General features: G+C 65.4%; 4 protein-coding genes across 4 annotated transcripts; 3 read left to right on the top strand and 1 right to left on the bottom strand.

Annotated features, from left to right (window-relative positions):
• Window positions 1-171: 171 nt before the first annotated feature.
• Window positions 172-4979, top strand: PRUNE1 (prune exopolyphosphatase 1). The gene is made up of 8 exons (XM_059832343.1): window positions 172-210; window positions 2613-2717; window positions 2794-2999; window positions 3226-3410; window positions 3488-3646; window positions 3758-3852; window positions 3936-4094; window positions 4238-4979. The coding sequence occupies exons 1-8, from the start codon at window positions 172-174 to the stop codon at window positions 4556-4558; spliced, it is 1269 nt and encodes a 422-aa protein (XP_059688326.1). The 3' UTR covers window positions 4559-4979.
• A 636-nt stretch (window positions 4980-5615) lies between these two features.
• Window positions 5616-7001, top strand: BNIPL (BCL2 interacting protein like). The gene is made up of 7 exons (XM_059832063.1): window positions 5616-5674; window positions 5755-5924; window positions 6004-6138; window positions 6247-6349; window positions 6436-6567; window positions 6663-6749; window positions 6899-7001. The coding sequence occupies exons 1-7, from the start codon at window positions 5616-5618 to the stop codon at window positions 6999-7001; spliced, it is 789 nt and encodes a 262-aa protein (XP_059688046.1).
• A 323-nt stretch (window positions 7002-7324) lies between these two features.
• Window positions 7325-12430, bottom strand: CDC42SE1 (CDC42 small effector 1). The gene is made up of 5 exons (XM_059832338.1): window positions 12415-12430; window positions 9180-9372; window positions 8986-9096; window positions 8505-8579; window positions 7325-8367 (listed from the first exon to the last, which is right to left on the bottom strand). The coding sequence occupies exons 2-4, from the start codon at window positions 9231-9233 to the stop codon at window positions 8508-8510; spliced, it is 237 nt and encodes a 78-aa protein (XP_059688321.1). The 5' UTR covers window positions 9234-9372; window positions 12415-12430; the 3' UTR covers window positions 7325-8367; window positions 8505-8507.
• A 4859-nt stretch (window positions 12431-17289) lies between these two features.
• Window positions 17290-17559, top strand: MLLT11 (MLLT11 transcription factor 7 cofactor). Its single transcript, XM_009822129.2, has one exon. It carries the CDS (start codon window positions 17290-17292, stop codon window positions 17557-17559), a length of 270 nt encoding a protein of 89 aa, XP_009820431.1.
• Window positions 17560-18672: the final 1113 nt, after the last annotated feature.

The following is an 18672-nucleotide window of genomic DNA, read 5'->3' as shown; positions in this document are numbered from 1 at the left end:
GCCCCCGCCGCTGCCCCCGCCCCCTTCCCGGCAGCCCGCGCGGGAGGCCACGCCCCGAGGCCTAAGGAGGGGCGGGGGGGGCCCGGGCCGTACCGGGTTGTACCGGGCTGTACCGGGCTGGGCGGGGCCGGGGCCGGGGCCGGGCGGGTTGGGGCGCGGATCGCCGCCGTTATGGAGCGGTTCGTGGAGGGGAACCGGGCGGCTCTGCAGGTAGCGGGGCTGGGGGGCGCGGGGCGGAGGCCGGGCGCTGGGGGGGGGGGGGGGGCGGACACGACGGGGTGCTGAGGGAGAGGGTGCGGGGGGAGATGGGTGCGGGGGGAGATGGGTGCTGAGGGAGAGGGTGCGGGGGGAGATGGGTGCGGGGGGAGATGGGTGCTGAGGGAGAGGGTGCGGGGGGAGATGGGTGCGGGGGGAGATGGGTGCTGAGGGAGAGGGTGCGGGGGGAGATGGGTGCTGAGGGAGAGGGTGCGGGGGGAGATGGGTGCTGAGGGAGAGGGTGCGGGGGGAGATGGGTGCGGGGGGAGATGGGTGCGGGGGGAGATGGGTGCTGAGGGAGTGGGTGCGGGGGGAGATGGGTGCTGAGGGAGAGGGTGCGGGGGGAGATGGGTGCGGGGGGAGATGGGTGCTGAGGGAGATGGGTGCGGGGGGAGATGGGTGCTGAGGGAGAGGGTGCGGGGGGAGATGGGTGCTGAGGGAGAGGGTGCGGGGGGAGATGGGTGCTGAGGGAGGGGGTGCAGGGGGAGATGGGTGCGGGGGGAGATGGGTGCTGAGGGAGGGGGTGCGGGGGGAGATGGGTGCTGAGGGAGGGGGTGCGGGGGGAGATGGGTGCGGGGGGAGATGGGTGCTGAGGGAGGGGGTGCGGGGGGAGATGGGTGCTGAGGGAGAGGGTGCGGGGGGAGATGGGTGCTGAGGGAGGGGGTGCGGGGGGAGATGGGTGCTGAGGGAGGGGGTGCGGGGGGAGATGGGTGCGGGGGGAGATGGGTGCGGGGGGAGAGGGTGCGGGGGGAGAGGGTGCGGGGGGAGATGGGTGCTGAGGGAGGGGGTGCGGGGGGAGATGGGTGCTGAGGGAGGGGGTGCGGGGGGAGATGGGTGCGGGAGGAGATGGGTGCTGAGGGAGGGGGGTGCAGGGGGGTTGCAGGGTGGCCGGGGACTGGGGTGCAGGGGGGACTGGGGTCCACGGAGACTGGGTGCCCAGGGGCTTGGGGTGCCCAGGAAAGCAGGGTGCAGCTGGGTGCATAGAGACCGGGGTGCAGGGGTGCCCAGGGGAGTGGGGTGCAGGGAGGAGCAGGGTCCATAGGGACTGGGTGCCCAGGAAAGGAGGGCATGGGGGGAGCCGGGTGCAGGGTGACTGGGGGGAGCAGGGTGCCCAGGGGATGGGGGTGCAGGAGGGAGCAGGGTGCATGGGGACTGGGTGCCCAGGAGAGCAGGGTGCAGGAGGAAGTGGGATGCAGGGGCAAATGGGGTGTCTGGAGGAAGTGGGGTGTCTGGGGGTGGGGGTGCTGGGGGGAGCAGGGTGCAGGAGGACTGGGTGCCCAGGAAAGTGGGGTGCAGGGGGGAGGCAGGGTGCATGGGGACTGCATGCCCAGGGGAGCAGGGAGACTGGGTGCTCAGGGGAGCAGGGTGCCTGGGGACTGGGGTGCAGAGCGGGGAAGCAGGGTGCCCAGGGGGAGCAGGGTGCACAGAGGATCACGGCCCCCGAGTGGGGTGCACCCGTCTCCCCTGGAGAGGGGGGCTGGTCATGTGCTGCCCCTCGGCCCCACGACAGCCCGGGCTGGGGTGGCACAGCCGCACCGGGGACACCCCGAGCCATTTCCAGGGCTGGGGGCTCCCCAGCACCCCCCACCCCTGCAGCCTCGTCCCCGGTCTCGCAGCACACGGGTGCAGGTCCCTCAACCTGCTGCAGAGTTCATGCCGCAGGCAGCTCTCGGTTGTTTACTTCCTCGGCTTACACGGAATAAATGAGCGAATCTGGGTTATGGCATGAAATAATTGTCACCGAAAAAGGGCCTGGAGACGGGGCAGCTCCCTCGAGCGTGACAAGATGGGCGCCAGCAGCTGGGGATGGGGGATTTGCGGGGTGACGCGGGTGACATTTTTTTCTTGCGGCTGCAGGCAAGAAAAAAAGGGGTGAAATGTCATGTTTTGGGGGTCAGCCAGCCCCAAACTCACCGTCTCTGGAAAAACCACTTTGGTCTGGGGTTAAAATACCAAAGGCTCTGGGGGCTGTGTCGGCATCTCCCGGGGCGGGAAGGTCCCCGTCCCCGCTGCCGTGGTCGCTTGTGGCTGGGCTGGGTTTTCCCGTTCTCCCCGGGGCCCCGATGCACCCGGTTTTGCACATGTGCCCAAAAATGTGAGGCTTTCGTGCCAGAAGTGGATCCCGGCCAGGTCTCATCCTGAGGGCGCCAGGCCGGTTGGTTCTTTGGGGATGCCAGAAGCCTGTCCGCTGCTGACGACAGCTGGGAGATGGGTGCCGGTGGGTGGCACCCTCGACGAGCCGCTCCGGGGATACTGGCATGTCACCCTCAGGGCAGCGAAGGGGAAGGGACTGGCCTGAGGGGCTTTGGAGGACGGGGACATGTCACCGCCGTGCCTGACGCCTCCTGCCCCGGCAGGACCACATCCGGCGTCACCAGGAGATCCATGTGGTGATGGGCAACGAGGCCTGCGACCTGGACTCCACCGTCTCGGCCCTGGCCTTGGCTTATTTCCTGGCGAAGGTGAGGCTCGCCTGCTGGCTCGGGGACAAACGGTGGCTTGGGGACTGCCTCACTGGGTGTCACCCCCCCACCGCAGACCTCCCCGGCTCCCAAAGCCGCCTTCATCCCGGTGCTGAACATCCCTCGCGCTGACTTCGCCCTCCGGACGGAGACGACGTTCCTGCTGCGGGAGCAGGACATCCCCGCCGCTTCCCTCATCTTTCGGGACGAGATCGACCTGGGGGGGCTGCACCGTGCCGGGCTGCTCTCCCTGACGCTGGTCGATCACCACGTCCTGCCCGGGTGAGCCGGGGGGGAACATGGGGACAACCGGGGCCACCCCCCCGAAGCCTTGCTTTTTCCTTGCTTGATTTTGGCCCAGGGTGGGTAAAACCTTTCCCTTTCTGGGGTGTTTTTAGGGTAGGAGGAGAGGAACAAAGGGGGTTTCCAGGCTCTGCTGGGGGTGATGCATCGTGGCTGCACCCCAGGGCTGTGCCGGGGGTCTCATCCTCCCCGTCTCACCCACCAGCGCTGACGCAGCCCTGGACGAGGCCGTGGTGGAGGTCCTCGATCACCGGCCGTTGGAACGGGACCGAGCTCCCAGCTGCCGGGTGACAATAGAGCCAGTGGGCTCCTGCGCCACGCTGGTGACCGAGCGGATCGCCCAAGGTCCCCCAGGCGTGCTGGACAGACTCACGGCCGCACTGCTGCATGGTGAGGACGGGCGGCCCTTGCTGAGCCCCATCCGAGGGGGGTGGTGACAACTGATGGCCCCCGGTTGTCCCCCCCAGGCACCATCCTCCTGGACTGCGTCAACCTGAGCCCGGCAGCCGGCAAGGTGACGCCCAGGGACGTGGCGTGTGTCTCCCTGCTCGAGGCGAGGTTCCCTGAGCTGCCGGCCCGTGACGCTGTCTTCGAAACCCTGCAAGCGGCCAAGTTTGATGTCTCAGGTCCGCAGTGACATTCGGGGTCTGGCTGGGAGTGGGTCCTGGGACAGACCCCTCTCCTTGGGGATGAGGACACGTCCCCGGGGCTCACGCTCGGCCCCTCTCACCTCCCAGGGCTGACGACGGAGCAGATGCTGCGGAAGGACCTGAAAGTCCTCTCCGGTGATGAGCTGCTCCTCGCCATCAGCGCCATCTACGTGGACCTGGAGGTGAGGCTCAGCTGGGGGGGAACTGAGGCAGGAGGCGGCACGATGGGGACAGCGAGGTGAGGCCAGCCTCCGTCTCCCTCCAGACCTTCCTGCGCCGGCCCGGCTTGCTGCAGGACCTGGATGCTTTCTGCCAAGCTCGGGGCTACGCGGGGCTGGTGGCCATGATGATCTCTTACAATGAGCGCAATGAGCCCTCCCGGCAGCTTGCGGTCTACAGCCGGCGTGAGACCCTCCGCAGCACAGTGAGTGGGGGGGCCGGGCACCCCAAACCCTCGGCACGGGGGTCTGGGGCGGTTCTCAGCTGCAGCACTTGGGTTCACCCTGAAATCCCCTGATGTTGGGGGTGCTGAGGGGGGTCCCAGCCGCTGCTCTCCTTCCCTCGCAGGTGTGCCGGACGCTGGAGGAGGCGACGACGCCGGCCCTGCACCTCCAGCCCCTCCCGAGCCCCTGGTCCTGCCTGAGCACCTACGCCCAGGGCAACGCTTTGGCGTTGCGGAAGAAGGTCCTGCCCCTCCTGCGGGCAGCCCTGGGGGGGCCGGGTGCTGCCGGGGGGCCGGAGGAGGAGGTGGTCCCGCCGCCCACCCCGATGAACAGCCTGGTGGAGGAATGTCCGCTGGCACAGGCCGTGCCCCCCCTCTGCCCCCAGGATGTCCTGGAGCGGGTCAGCCGCATCGCCGCTGGGCAGCCCCCCGGCTCCCCAAAATAAGAGTGGTGGCCCGGCAGCTTTTGGGGGCCGTACGAGGAGGTGGGGTGTCTGCGCAGGTCCCAGTGGGGTGCCAGGACATGGGGGGGTTGCAGCCACCTCCGTTAGAGCTCGGTTTCCTTCGTTAGAGCTCGGCTCCCTGCTGGGGTTGGGTGCTTGTTGCAATTTGCCCCCCCCCGATGGGCTCCCCCTGCCCCGACGGCCCTGCTGGGGTTTGGTCCCCCAGGGTGGGTTTTTGGGGACCCCGTGGGCAGCGGGGCCAGGGCAGCACTTGCACCCACCTAACGAAGGCACTGGGGGCGTTAATGAGTTCTTGCCATTCTTCCTCCCTCGGGGGGGCTGCGGGGGCCCCGGATGGTGCGTCCAGACGCACAGGCAGCCCAGGACTGTTGCCCACGCGCTCCGAGGATTAAATTTCCCTCTTTTCTTCCACTTTTGGCTCTCGGCTTTTCTTCCGCAACGGGTCCAGCGTTGTCCCACTTACCCTGGGGGTGCCTGGTGCGGCCCCCACCTTCCCTGCAGGCATCCCGGGGGTCAAACTCCCCTGCCAATAACCCCCCCACTCAGAGGAGCATTTCGGGGGCCCATAGCCGGGATGGGGAGGGGGGGCTTTGTGCGGCCGAACCCCCAAATCTGGCCCCGTCGGGAGGAAACCGGTTGTGCCACGAGCTGTGGCCTCTGCCGGCTGTGAATGTGGCCAAACCAGTTTGGATGAGCCACTGGTGCCGTCACCGGAGCCCTTCACCAGTGGGGAGCCCTGTCAGGGCGAGAGAGGCTCCCCGGAGAGGTGAGCCACCCCGGTGCTGGGAGTCTCTGAGGTCTTGTAGAGGGTTGAGTGGGGCTGCGATTCGGGTTCCCGGGGTGCATCCCAGCTGTCTCCTTGCAGCCGGGCGCACCCATTTGCGTCCGCTTTCGGTTTGGAAATGGGGCGGGAAAAGTGGGAAATGGGGGCGGTTTGGCATAGAGCTGCTGGGGGAAGTGAGAGCCCCGGGGGGACTGGTCCCCAAGCCGGGGCCGGCATCTCTCTCTGCAGGTGACGGTGACAAGGATGGCTGCGGTGATGGCCAGCGGGGATGGCCTGGACTTGCATGAGGAGTGGCAGGATGACGACTTCCCCAAGTAAGGGGGCGATGGGAGCAGTACCCCCAAACCTGCTCCCCCCCCGAGTCCTGCTGACCCCCTAGTCCTGTCCCCACCAGACCCCTGCCGGAGGGGTGCCCGGGGGCCGGGGGTGCCCCGCGGCGCATGCGGAGGCGGCTGCCGGTGCTGGAGCGGTCCAAGAGCACCGAGCGCTCACCCGACGCCAGCATCAACCTCGACCTGGACGCGCTGGAGACGCCCTTGTGCAGCGATGGCTTCGAGTGGGAGGGTGAGAGCCGGCCGGGGTGGGGGCGTGGGGGACCCCCGGGTTCCTCGCCCCCAGTGCCACGCTAACCAGCTGCCCGCAGAGGAGCTGCCGCACTCCTGGGGCTTCGCCGAGGGGGCTGGCAGCCGGCGGGTGCCGGACATGGAGGATGAGCGGCCGGAGGAGAGCGTGGATCTGAGCGCGGTGGAGCCCTACAGCCGGGTGCTCTCCCACGGGGGTAACACGGGGCCGGGCACCCGGGGTGGGACTCCTGGGTCCCCTCCCTGAGCCCGCTGGGTCTGGGGGGATGACAGGCGCTGGCTGTGCCACCCTCCGCTCCGGCCAGGGTACCACGGTGAGGGCTTCTGTGCCATCCTGCTCTTTGCCGCCTGCCACCTCCCGGACAGCAGCATTCCCCGGTACAGCTACGTGATGGAGAACCTGCTCAGGTGAGGGTCCCGGGGCGGGCTGGGACCCTTCCCATGTGCCCTGTGCCTCAGTTTCCCCAAGCTGATGTGCCACGCTGTCCCTCCAGGTACATCGTAGGCACCCTGGAGAGAACGGTGGCCGATCACTACATCCTGGTGTGCCTGAGTGGGGCGGCAGCACGGGGGCAGATCCCCTCCTTCGGCTGGATGAAACGGTGCTACCAGGCTCTGGATCGGCGGTGAGCGTGCAAGGGCTCCCGGTGAGCGTGCCGGGGGGGTGGCAGCGAGCATGCCGGGCTGGCAGCGAGCCCTGAGGCATGCCGGTCCTTCCCAGGCTCCGGAAGTGCCTCCAGACCGTGATCATTGTCCACCCCACCTGGTACATCAAGGCACTCGTGACGCTCTCCCGGCCCTTTCTGAGGTAGGGTCGCTCACACCCGCGTGTGCGAGGCCTCGCACGGGGACGTTCGCCTCCTCCCCAGGGCTTCCCGGGCCAGCTCCTGGTGAACCGGCCCCATTGTGCACGGGTGTAACAAGCTGGGGCGGCCTCGGCCCCCCCATCTCCCCCAGCTCCACCTTCAGCGGCAAGGTCCGGTTTGCTGCCAGCCTGCGGGAGCTCTCCCAGCTCGTCCCCGTGGAGCCAGCGCACGTCCCCGAGCCCGTCCGGCGGTGAGTCCCCTCGGCAGGGCTGGGGTTTACGGGGGGTTTGTGGGGTGCCGGCCACGGATGCTTTCCTCTCCCTGCAGGTTGGAGCCAAGCTGGGATGGCAGCCGGGACGTGACACGGTGACGGGGACACACGGGGACAAGCGCTGGCATCAGGGGCTCTCGGCGTGCCCAAAGCAGTCCCCAAGCACCCATGGGTGAATAAAGGATGTGGACGGGAGCGCGGTGCCCAGTGTGTGCGGGGGGGGGTGTCTCAGCTTCTCCTGGCAAATTTGGCCGCCCCGGTAACAGAGGAAGGAGGCAGGGAGCCCTGGGCAGCTTGCGGACGCGCTCCTCGGGACAGCACAAGGGTTTTATTTCAAGGGTGGGTTGTTTTTCCCAGGGGAGGGAAAACCGAATCAAGCATCGGCACTCGCTTACCAACGTTGAGCACACCGCGGGGCTGGAAAAGCCCAGCTCCACACAGGAGCATCCCAGTGTGGTGTGGAACATGGCAAAGGGGAAAGCCTCTGCCGCCTGGCCGCGATGGCCGGCACGTGCTGTTTAATATTTAATCCCGGCGCTATTTAAACTATATACACTCGCGCCCGAATTCAGGAGCCCGAGTCCTTCCTCAGGTCGGGCCCCGTCCTGCCTCGGCCGGTGCCGGTGAAACCCTGGTGGCGATCCCGGGTGGAGGTGACCCCACCACGGTCCTACCTCCGAGGCGGCGGAGGCTGCCTAGTTGCTTTTTTTGAGCCTAAAAAAAATATATATCCTAAAAAAGAAGGAAGGTGGCAGTTTGCCGGTGGTGGAAATGCCGGCTGGAGGCACCACGGGCTCGCTGATGGTGTTGGTGCTGAGCCGCTGCCAGTGAGAGACTGAAGCGTCGGGGTTTAATCCTGGTTTTGCACAAAAGTGTCAGGGTTTAATCCCGGTTTTGCTCTTCTGTGCCTTTCCGGGAAGGCACCAAATCAGCCTCCGCACCAGGACCGGCCTTGCCGCGATCCCCTGGGGAAACTGAGGCACTGTGGCATGGCACCGAGAGGGGCCCATGGGAGATGCCGGTGTGGAAAAAGGGAAAACCAGGTGGATTTGGCACATCTTGGCTGCACCCGGCAGCTTCTGGCATGCTTCAGGTGGGCGGCTGCGTCCTTTCAGCTGAAATCCCAGTCAGGCACGAGGTGGGGGCTGCCGTCCCCGCTCCCTCCCCGCGTCACCGACCCGATGCCTCCGGGAGGAAGGGATTTGCCAGGGGGATGACGACCAAAAGCCACCAGGAGCTGGGCGAGGATTGCTCTGCATAAATTACCGCGGGGTTAAAGCGCTCGAGGTCGGCTTCTCCTCCGGTTGGGGGATCAGGCAGTTCAAGTCTGGGCTGAAAAAGCCAGGAATCTGCAAAGTCCAAGAGGCTGGGTTACAGAACCGCAGAAGCGGTGGCTCGTTTGGGTGTGTTAATTAGCGGTGGTGTCTTGGAGGGGGACAGCGGGTGCTCAGGGCTGCCCCAGCTGCCTGCACGGCTGTGTACTCACACGCTACAAGACCCGGGAGTTGCTCCACTGTCGCTCCCGACCGCCCTTGGACCTCATCTCCTGGACAGCACCGGTCTGCGGGGAGGGTGCAGAGATGTGTCATCACCCAACTGTGCCGTCCCATCACCCAAGCATAAGAGCTGTCACCCAAACGTGAGGCCGCTTCACCCCACCATGAGACTCACCACCCCAACATTGACACCCACCACCCAATCATGAGACTCACCACCCCAACATTGACACCCACCACCCAACCATGAGACTGACCACCTCAACAGTGACACCCACCACCCAACCATGAGACTCACCACCCCAACATTGACACCCACCACCCAACCATGAGACTCACCACCTCAACAGTGACACCCACCACCCAACCGTGCGACCCACCACCCCAACCATGACACCCGCCACCCAACCATGAGACCCAGCACCCCAAAAGCAACACCTGCCACCCCAACCGTGCATGCGGGTGGGTTACCATGGGCAGGCCTTCTCCTGCGGCCATGTCGCCAGAGCCAATGTGCGTCAGGTGGACGAAGTTCATGGGCTCCCCGATCATGGAGCGGTCGATCCGTCTCCTCCTCTTCTTCTGCAAGCAGACGAAGGCCATCAGCCCCCACCGAGCCCAGGACCCCAAACCCTCCCCGAACAGGCCAGGCTGAAGCTACTCACGGGCTGTGGCTTCTCTACGACGCAGCAGCCCAGCTTGTGCCAGAAGTCGCTCATATTCGCAGTGGCCAGTTTCCCTCCGTGCCGGGCCGGCTGTGAGGGGGGGCCGCGCCGGTGCAAAGACCCCCACGTGGGTTCACTCCATGGGGACGGGTGGGGGGACCTGGTCAGGGTGGCCGAGCTGGCGGGGATGCACCTGGGGGGAGGCAGAGCAGGGGACGGGGTGCGTCACGGCCGGGAAGGGTTTGTCCCCGGGTGCAGGGACATGTCAGACGATGGCGGGGAAGGGGACAGATGTGTCGGGGAGGTTGGGGTGCAGGATCACCCCACTCCCCATCCCGGAGCTGCCTCCAGCTGCCACCTGGGTGATGCACCAGGTTGGGGAAACTGAGGCACGGTGTGGAGAGGAGCAGCCGGCTGCGGGTTTGAATTGGCGGGGCGGGGGGTGATGCCTGCAGTCCTGACTCCCCAAATCAACCCTAAATTCACTTCCCATCGACTGAATGGAGACAGAGACCCCCAGGGAACCCCTGGCATCACACAGAGACCCCCAGGGGACCCCCAGGCATCCCACAGCCACCCAAAGGAGTTGTCCCCATGGCCAGGGCAGGGTCTGGCCCCGGCCCCCACCCAGGTGCAGGACGCAGCTGAGGGATGCTGCGGCAGGATGGAGGGGGACAGAGGCAACCACAGCAAATCCCAACTCCCTGAGCCAGGCGGCTATAAATATCCCGGCCTTTCCGAAAAGGGGCCGGAGGTTGAGCTCTTCCGCTCCGGCTTGAAAAGCAGACGGGGGGAAAAATAAATGGGGGCTCTGCCCGGCTGGCGGGACCCTCTCCCAAACCTCCACAGTCCTGGGTGCGGTAGCCAAGGGGGGTGTGGAAAGGAGCGTTCACCCTCAAAATGGGTGCTTCCCCCCAAGAAGAGACAAATCTTTCACTGCAAAAGCACCAGGCAACGCGCACAAAACTCACCCGCCCACGAAGGGCCGCGGCCTGAACACAGCCCTCTATCAGCCGCCAGAGAGTCCCCACGCCAGCGTGGGGGGCAGCTAGCGGCTGTGCTGAGGCAAGGCCAAGTTCTGGCAGAGCTCGGCCGCGGCGGCAGACGGGTGCCGGACCCCACCGCGCCGGCAAACAGGAAAAGTCCCTTCCTCTGCCCCTGCGCCGGCGACGCCGGATGGGTCCAAAGTCCACAGCAGCCGGCCGGCGCTTCCTGCCTGCAGCGGGGAGGAGCAGGGCCCGGCTGCTGGGTTCCGGGGCCGGCAGCTCCCCAAAATGGGGTGCTAACCCCCGCCTTGGGTGCCCAGGGATGCTCCGACCCCATGGGATTGCATCGCCTCAGCACTGTCCCCATTCATGGCCTTGCCAGGTCCAGCAGGCAGGATCCGGCCCCAGGGTGACCTGGCTGCCCCCAGGGATGACCCTGCAGCTGGGCAGCACCCGCAGCCCATCCCTTTGGTGTCAGGGCATCGAGGGGGAGTGGGTGCCCAGCCGTGCCTGCTGCCCCCCCCATTGCCAGCCTGGCCCTGGGTCCCAGCGCGGAGACTTGAGGCACGACCGAGGGAACCCCGCCAGAGCCCCCCGTGCCCCTCACCCTGGCGTCTGGGTCGCAGCTCCCAGCCCCTCCCCGGTAAACGCAGCTGCTGAGAACGGGCAGGTTGTGACACGTCCGGGGTGGTGTAAACCAGGGCTGTGCCTCCGCCGGACCCACACACCGGCACCCCCCAGGCAAACTCGGCCTCTCTCCCAGGCTGCGGACGGACGGAGTGGGGCGGGGGGGGCTGCCTTTTCTTTCTAGCCCCATTTCCTTAGGAAATGAGGCTGCCGGAGCCGGCCCCCGCCATAATGCTCCGGCTTGCTGCCGGATCCGGCAGCGCAGCGGAAAGGCCTTGGAGGGGCATACCCCCCAAATTTGGCATTGCTACCAGTCCCCAGGGCGCTGGAAGAGCCTCCGCAGACAGCCCCAGGAGCAGGCTCAGCCTCATACGAGCCACCAGCAAATCCCCGTATGACACCCAGGGGGTTCAAGCTGCCACGACCCCCCCCCCACTCAGACCCCTCCTTCCTCCCCCCAAAACCACACCCCAGCACCCACTGGGCCTCACGTCCTCGCGCCCAGCGAAGGGCGACGGCTGGGGCCGGATTCGGCCGCTCTCCTGGCTCCTGGCGGTGGTCAGCGGTGGGTCCCACAGGCCGCAGCTGCCCCAGTTCCCCCCCCCCGTGGGGGTCTCACGTGCCCCCCTCACGCTTCCCCACCCCTGCAATTAGTTGTGTCCGGTCTCAGCCTGCCTGGGCAGAGGGGCCTGGCCCCACAGTGGCCCCGGGGAGGGCAGCTTACGGCCCAGCCCGCGCCGGCACACAAAATGACTTCCCTGTTGGGAAACCACCGCTCGGCGGCTCTGCGTCACCGGCGGGGGACTGGGGAGAGGAGCGAGGCCGTCCGGGGGGGCCGCTCCAGGCCCCCCAGCACTGGGGTCACCCGCCCCAGGGGTGCCCGCTGGGGTCCCCCCAAGCGCAGAAGGGAGGGTGGCGTGGGGGGACAGGGCCGTGCTGAGTGAGACCCCCGCGACCGCCTCGGCTGCGGGCCCGGGACCCCTGGGATGGGGCAGCAAAGTGAGGGGACAACCCCCTTGGCGTGGGAGGGCCACCGCTGCCACCCCGGGGACACTGGGTGCCGGCAAGGGTGGGGGACCCGTGGGGCTTGGTAGGGCTGGGGGGTCCCAGAAGGGCTGGCGGTCCCGGGGGTCACTGCAAGGCTGGGGGGTCCCTGCAGCGCTGGAAGGTCCCAGAAGGGCTGGGGACCCCAGGGGTCCCGGTAGGGCTGGGGGGCCCGGGGGGGGCTGGGTATCCCGCGGCTCCCGGCAGGGCTGGGGGTCCTCGTGGGGCTGAGGGGTCCCGGTAGGGTTGGGGGGTCCCGGCAGGACTTGGGACCCGGGGGTGCTAGTGGGGCTGGGGGGTCCCAGTAGGGTTGGGGATCCCGGCAGGGCTGGGGGTCCCGGGGGTCCTGGTAGGGCGGGGGGGTCCAGACAGGGCTGGGGGGTCCGGACAGGGCTGGGGGTCCCGGCAGGACTCTCCGGTCCGACCAGGGGGCTACAAGGGGGGCCCTCCTCCCGCGCCCCCCCGCCCCGGTGCCGCCCCCGGTGCCCTCCCCGCCTTCCCAGGGCGCTTTCGGGGGCCCTTCCGGGGGGTCGCACCCCCCGGGGGGGCCGGTCCCGACCCCGGTGGCGGTCCATTACCTGCCCCGGCGCCGGGTGCGGGGTCCCGGTGCGGGTCCCGGTGCCGCTGCCCAGCTCGCAGCGGCCAGGCGTGGCCCGGCGGGTGCGGGACGCGGCGCTCCCCCGCCGCCCGGCTCGGCTCGGCTCGGCGCGGCCCGGCCCGGAGCACAGCTCCCACCCTGGACGCCGCCGGCATTGCAGGGGCCGCGGCCGGGCGGGGGGGCCGGGCGGGGGGGAGCCGGCAAGGTCGGGGGTCCCCGGGGTCCTGGAGCGGGTGGGGGTCCTGGGGTCCCGGCAGGGCTGGGGGGTCCCGGCAGGGCTGGGGGTCCCGGGGTCCCAGAAGGGCTGGGGGGTCCCGGCAGGGCTGGGGGTCCACAGGGTCCCGGCAGGGCTGGGGGGTCCCGGCAGGGCTGGGAGTCCACCGGGTCCCAGAAGGGCTGGGGGGTCCCGGCAGGGCTGGGGGTCCACAGGGTCCCGGCAGGGCTGGGGGGTCCCGGCAGGGCTGGGAGTCCACCGGGTCCCAGAAGGGCTGGGGGTCCCAGCAGGGCTGGGGGGTCCCCGGGGTCCCAGAAGGGCTGGGGGGTCCCGGCAGGGCTGGGGGTCCCGGGGTCCCAGAAGGGCTGGGGGGTCCCGGCAGGGCTGGGGGTCCCCGGGGTCCCAGAGGGGCTGGGGGGTCCCGGCAGGGCTGGGGGTCCACAGGGTCCCGGCAGGGCTGGGGGGTCCCGGCAGGGCTGGGGGTCCCTGGCAGGGCTATGGGGGGGTTGGCACGACTGGGGTCCCGGGGTGTGGTAAGGTTAGGCGTCCTGGTAGGGCTGGGGTCCCCAGCGGGGGGGTCCAGGGACTCAGCAATGTTGGAGGGCCCCGCATGGCTGGGGGTTCTGGGAGCCCTGGGGGGGTCCCAGGTGTCCTGGTAGGGCTGGGGGTGCCCAACAAGACTGGGGGTCCCCACCAGGGCTCAGTTATGCTCCCGTTTGCTCCTGAGCCTTATTCCCACTTTTTCCATGGATGTGCCAGAGCCCTCGGGGGACCGAAGCACCGAAAGGGCAGAAAATCCCAGACCACCCCACAGCCGGCATCAAGCAGCGTTGCGCCACTTCCAGCTCGGGGCCCTTCCGCTTGCACAACGCCCACCACGGTGCTGCCACTGCCGCCTGCCATGGTCCTGCCACCACCATTGCCACCCGCCGTGGTCCTGCCACCACCATCGCTGTCCGCCATGGTCCTGTCACCGCCACCAACCGCGGTCCTGTCACCGCCACCCACCATGGTCCTGCCACTGCCACCGCCACCCGCCACAGTCCTGCCACCACCACTGCCACCGGCAAAATCCCACAGCTCCAGCCACCGGCCAAGCTGGACTGGGACCCCCAGGGCGTCCCCTCCTGCGGGTCCCCAGCCCACCTGGAGGCACCCACACACAGGACACCCCTGGGTGAGCCCCAGAGTGTCCCTTCCTGCGTCAGCCCCCAAATCCCAACCGTCCCCATCGCTCCCACTCCAGAAAGCCCGAACAAGGCGGCACTGTCCCCGCTCAGTCGGGTCTCTGTCCCGTGCCTGTCCTGAGCCGTCGGGGCGGCCCCAGCTGATAATACCCCGAGTGTCTGAGACCTCGTTTCAGCTGAAGAGCCCTTTTTTTTTGACTTCTTGTGCTGCCAGAGGACATTGTCCCCCGCTCCAGCCCCCCCCGACGATGTGGCTGCTGGGCCTGGGCAGCCCTCCTGAAACTACCGGGTCCAAAACTGCTGCGGCAAAGAGATATCAGTCCCTGTGGCGCGGAGGGACCCCACATCGCCATATCCCCCATCTTCTCCCACGGGGTTTGGCCCCAGGTCCTTTCTCCTCTCGGGGAGGGACATCGCAGGTTTGGGTTGTCACATGTGAGCCACCCGTTTCAGTAGGTGACACCCCAAAGCAGATGGGTCGCATCCAGCTCCTTACGGAGTCGTCCACCCAAGCTGCGCCCCGTGGCCTCAGGGATTGCTGAAAACACAGCAGCTCGACCCCCCCAGTGGGATCAGCATCCTCCGCCGGGCCCCCAGTTGGCATTGTCCCCATGCCGGGCACTGGCAGGGCCGAGCTGAGACCGGGTTTATTTAGGAGCAGGGGACATGGGATCCTCTTGGCTCACAGTGGCGGCCGGGAGAGGAGGAGGAGGAGGCAGAAATAGCCCGGCTGAAAGCCGAGCGCTGGCGAAAGGACTTAGCACTGGCAGAAATGAGCCGCACACAGGGAATGGGGAGGAAAAGGGAGAAAAAACCCTCCTAAAGCCCCAAAGGAATGTTAATCCCTGGCAAAGCCCAGGGAAGAGGAGGGCGAGGGCAGCTCTCAGCCTCCCAGGTGTGTGGATCCGCCCTGTGCCCCCCCAAAAAGGATGTTCTGGGGCTCAGCGGTGGCCGGGGCAGGGCGATTTGCAGGTCGGAGGGGTTGCATTGGGGTTTCCTTTGCTGTCCCGCTCCCCAGGGTCGCCATCCCTCCAACACGGCATCAGCTCAGGGGCCATAGTCATGTCCCAGTGCCCACGGGTGCCGTGGCGGGGAGTGGGGGGCAGCGGGGCTGCACGGAGTGCCCCCCACCCCTGCCCTCGAAGCAGCCCTTCTCCCTGCCCTGGCAGTGATGCCAGCTTTGGGTGTCTCCCTCCTATTTCTAGCTCCCTGTCTGTCTTCAGACACAAAGCCGAGATATTTTTGCCGTGCAGCATCAGGACCAAACACCGCCAGACTCAGCAACATCGCAAAAAAACCCCAAACCCTTATCCATTATTTTTGCACCAAACCTCCCTGCGCTCAACCTGCAAAGTGCCCTCCTACCACCCAAGGTTTGGGGGTACCGTAGCACCCCGTTTCTTTGCACGCAGGTAAAGAGTAAGCTTTGCCAGCTCCTTGGAGGCTGAAAACGGTCCATTATACCCCCAAATCCTGAGCTGAAGGCTGCAGGAGTGAATTGGGAGTGGCTGCGGGAAATCTCCCATCCTCTGTAGGTTTAATACATCCCTGCCTTGGGGGTCCAGCGCGCAGGATCCCCTCCTGCGCGTCCGCGTCGGCCGTCCTCCCCCTCCCCGGCGCGGGTGGGAGCCGCTGACTCATCTGCCCATCGTCCCCCCCCCACGACGAAGGGGAATTCATCGAGCGGTTTCGAGGGGCTGCATTGCAGACCCAGACGCGCCAGCAGACAAAAGCGACGCTGCAACGCCCGCGGCTTCACAGCACAAAGAGCCCGGCCAGCATCGAGCCCATCCATCCTCGACAGGTAAGGGATGGCGGGATGCAGGTGGAGTGGGATAAAAAGCAAGAGGATGCTTTTTTTTTGGGAAGAGATTTGGGTGGAAGGAGGCATTGGGACCCCAGGATTTTTTTGGGGGGGAAAGTAAGCAACAACCAGCAGGGATTAAGTGGATAAAGGTGGTTTTGCCCCTACGGGACCACACCGATCCCAGGGGAGATACTCTTCCTTGGGGGTGACACGCAACACAGGAGGTTTTTTTTCCCTCCATCGATTGCCTTTTCCGGAGATTTGAATTTTTTGTTTCTTGTCACTAAACTCCCTTTTCCCCTCTTTGAAGCTTTAAAAGCCATTGTCCGCAACATCCGTCACCATTAAATAATTCGCTACTGTTGTGCAGAAAGATACCCAGGGATATATCCCCGGGGAGGAGGCTATTTCAAAGCACTGTGGCTCAATTTACCCCGGGGGGGGTGACACAGGAGCCTTTCATAGCCTCTGAGTTACATCGGGAATCTTAAATTTAGCAGCTGGTCACCCCACAACACACAGACAGGGAGTGAGGGAGGGCATGATTCAAGGTATGTCTGAATCATCCTTTAAGATTTGGATTCCCAGGGCTTAAAATGGGGGAATCAGTGGGAAAAGCAGGATATTTTGGGTCAGCCAGTTGATTTTTGTTTTTTTCCCCACCTCCGTTGCCAAATGCGTGAAGGTGAATGACATAATTCTGCCAGGGAAAAGCAAGTCAGCGCAGCAGTGACTCAGCTCAGGCCGCACCGGGCCAGAGAAAAAGCTGAACCACGTCCCCTCCTGCTCTTTCCCAATTCTCCGTGGATCTGGGTGGGGTTGCGGGAGGGGCTCTGCGGCATGGCACCGTGGGATGGCATGACACAGCGGGATGGCACGGCAGAGCGGGGTGGTGGGCACACAGCCGGCACCGGCGGGGTGGGTGGGGTGCGATGGCAATGCCGAGTGATGCTTCTTCCAGCCCCTTCTAGAGGGTTCAGTTGCGGTCCCCTGGGGCGATGCGATGCCACGAGGGCTGGGGAGGGAGGGGACAGCGTGGGCTCTGCGGGCAGTGGGGGGATGCGCAGGGCCCCCCCCTCGCTGCCCGCCCTGCGGGGGGCTCGGCACAGGGAAAGGGCGAGACCCTTTTGCACGGTTTGGTGGAAAAAGGGTTCATTTGGATCCTGGTTTCTGTCCCTCCCGGTGGAGCGGGATGTGGGGGACAGCCCACCTTTGCTCCCCGCTGATGCCATCCCACAGGCATCGAGGTGCCCAGGACAGATGTCGGGGGATGCGGATGGGAAGGGGCTAGCCCCCACCCTTCCTTCCCACACTTCCCTTTATGCAGATGGGGAAACTGAGGCACAGGGCAACAAGTCTCATTGCACACCCCTCCAAATTACAGCTCAGAGAAGGGCCGTGACCAAGGCCATGGATAAGACCCACTGACAGGGCTTAAGCCTGCATTTAGACCCAGCCCAGAGTCAAACCTCCATGACACCACACTCTCCTGCCCCATCGATTTTTTTTGGGAGGGTATCCTGTGGGATTTGGTCAATATGGCAACGCCTGAGAGTTTTGGCCGCTTTGGGGCAACTCCTGTGCCTTTGGTAGAGCTTTTCTCCTCCTCTTCTCTCCCCTTGCCCCCTTCGCCTTCACAGCCTGAAAATGCTGGACACCATCAGCAGCCAGTACGATTCCTTCATCTACTGGAGGATGCCGATCCCGCGGCTGGACGTGGCGGAGCTGGAGGGGCTGGGGCTCAGCGACGTGGCCCTCTACAAACCCAAAGGAGGGCTGGGCAAGCTCGCCGGTGAGCGGGATCAGGTCAGCCGGGACGTCTCTGAAGAAGAGGACAGTCTGCTGCAGTTCAACAGCTTTAATTTCTGGAGAGCTCCTATTGCCAGCATTAGCTCGTTAGATTTTGATCTAATTTGAAGCCTTCCTTTCTGCCCCTCCTCACCCCCCCTGCCCTCTCCCTCTCTGCTAGGCATGCGAGGATTTGGTTTTGTTGTCGGTTTGGAGGTTGTTTTCCGTGTTTCCAGGCAGTTTTTGACATCGTTAATTAACTCAGCAGTTCACCCTGGCCCTGATAGTGATGGGCTCCCCACAAAGCTTCAACCTCTCTCCACTTTCCCCTTCTTTTCTTCCCTTCTTGCAGTAGTGCTGGAAACACCACGACAGTGCAAGCAGGGGGTAACAGCACAGGGGGCAAATACGAGGGGAGGGGGCAGAAACAGCCACCCCATTTGCCCCATGTCCACATGCCAGTGGGTGCGGGAGATGCTGGAGGGTTTCTGCCACCACCCTGCACCCTGTGGCTGCATGACCGTGGGTGTCCCCGTGCTCTGGGACGAGCGTTTGAGCTCATTTCTCATGTGCTTTTTTAAGAAACTCATTTGTGCAAAGGGAGTGGCGGAGGGCAGATGGGAATCGTCTTCATTTTGCAGAAAGCATCATCCCCGCTCCTCTCCCAGGGATGCAGAGACCCTCTGCGCTCCCCTGGCCCAGTTTCTCCAAAAGCCGCTTTGCTCCTTAACCTTCCCCTTGGGATAATCAAGGTGGAAGAGGCAGGGATGTGCCCGGGACACGAGCACAAACCTCTGTCTTTAAAGAAATCATCTCTTTGTGCCTTGTGGCTTGAGCCCAAGCAGGAGAAACAATGGCCAGGAGGGTAAATACATATGGAAATGCTCCAACCTTGCTTGGTGGGGTCAAGGCTGGATGTTCACTGCCCAAAATTCGATTTTTTTCTCCCTTTTTAATCCCCCGTGTGCTTTGCCCCAGGTGTGACTCCCGACTGGGATGGAGGCCGGGTGCGTCGTGGGGTCTGGACGGGTAACGGGGGCTGAGCTGAAAGATAAAATGGAGAATTTAGTTTGATCTTACCCCAAAATGAAAATGTTTCTGGTTCCCCACCTAATTAATCAACCCCTTTAAAAATAACAACGAAAAAATGCTGCATTCACTCAAGTGGAAGCCTTGCGTTTTCCTCAGGGGAGGTTTTCACCTGCACTCTCCGCAGGCTGAGGTTTATTTCTGAGCACCATC

This window comes from Gavia stellata, chromosome 33 (genome assembly GCF_030936135.1).
Source record: "Gavia stellata isolate bGavSte3 chromosome 33, bGavSte3.hap2, whole genome shotgun sequence".
Lineage (NCBI taxonomy): Eukaryota > Metazoa > Chordata > Aves > Gaviiformes > Gaviidae > Gavia > Gavia stellata.
The sequence above is the reverse complement of the archived record's forward strand: the minus strand, read 5'-3'. Positions and strand labels throughout refer to the sequence as shown.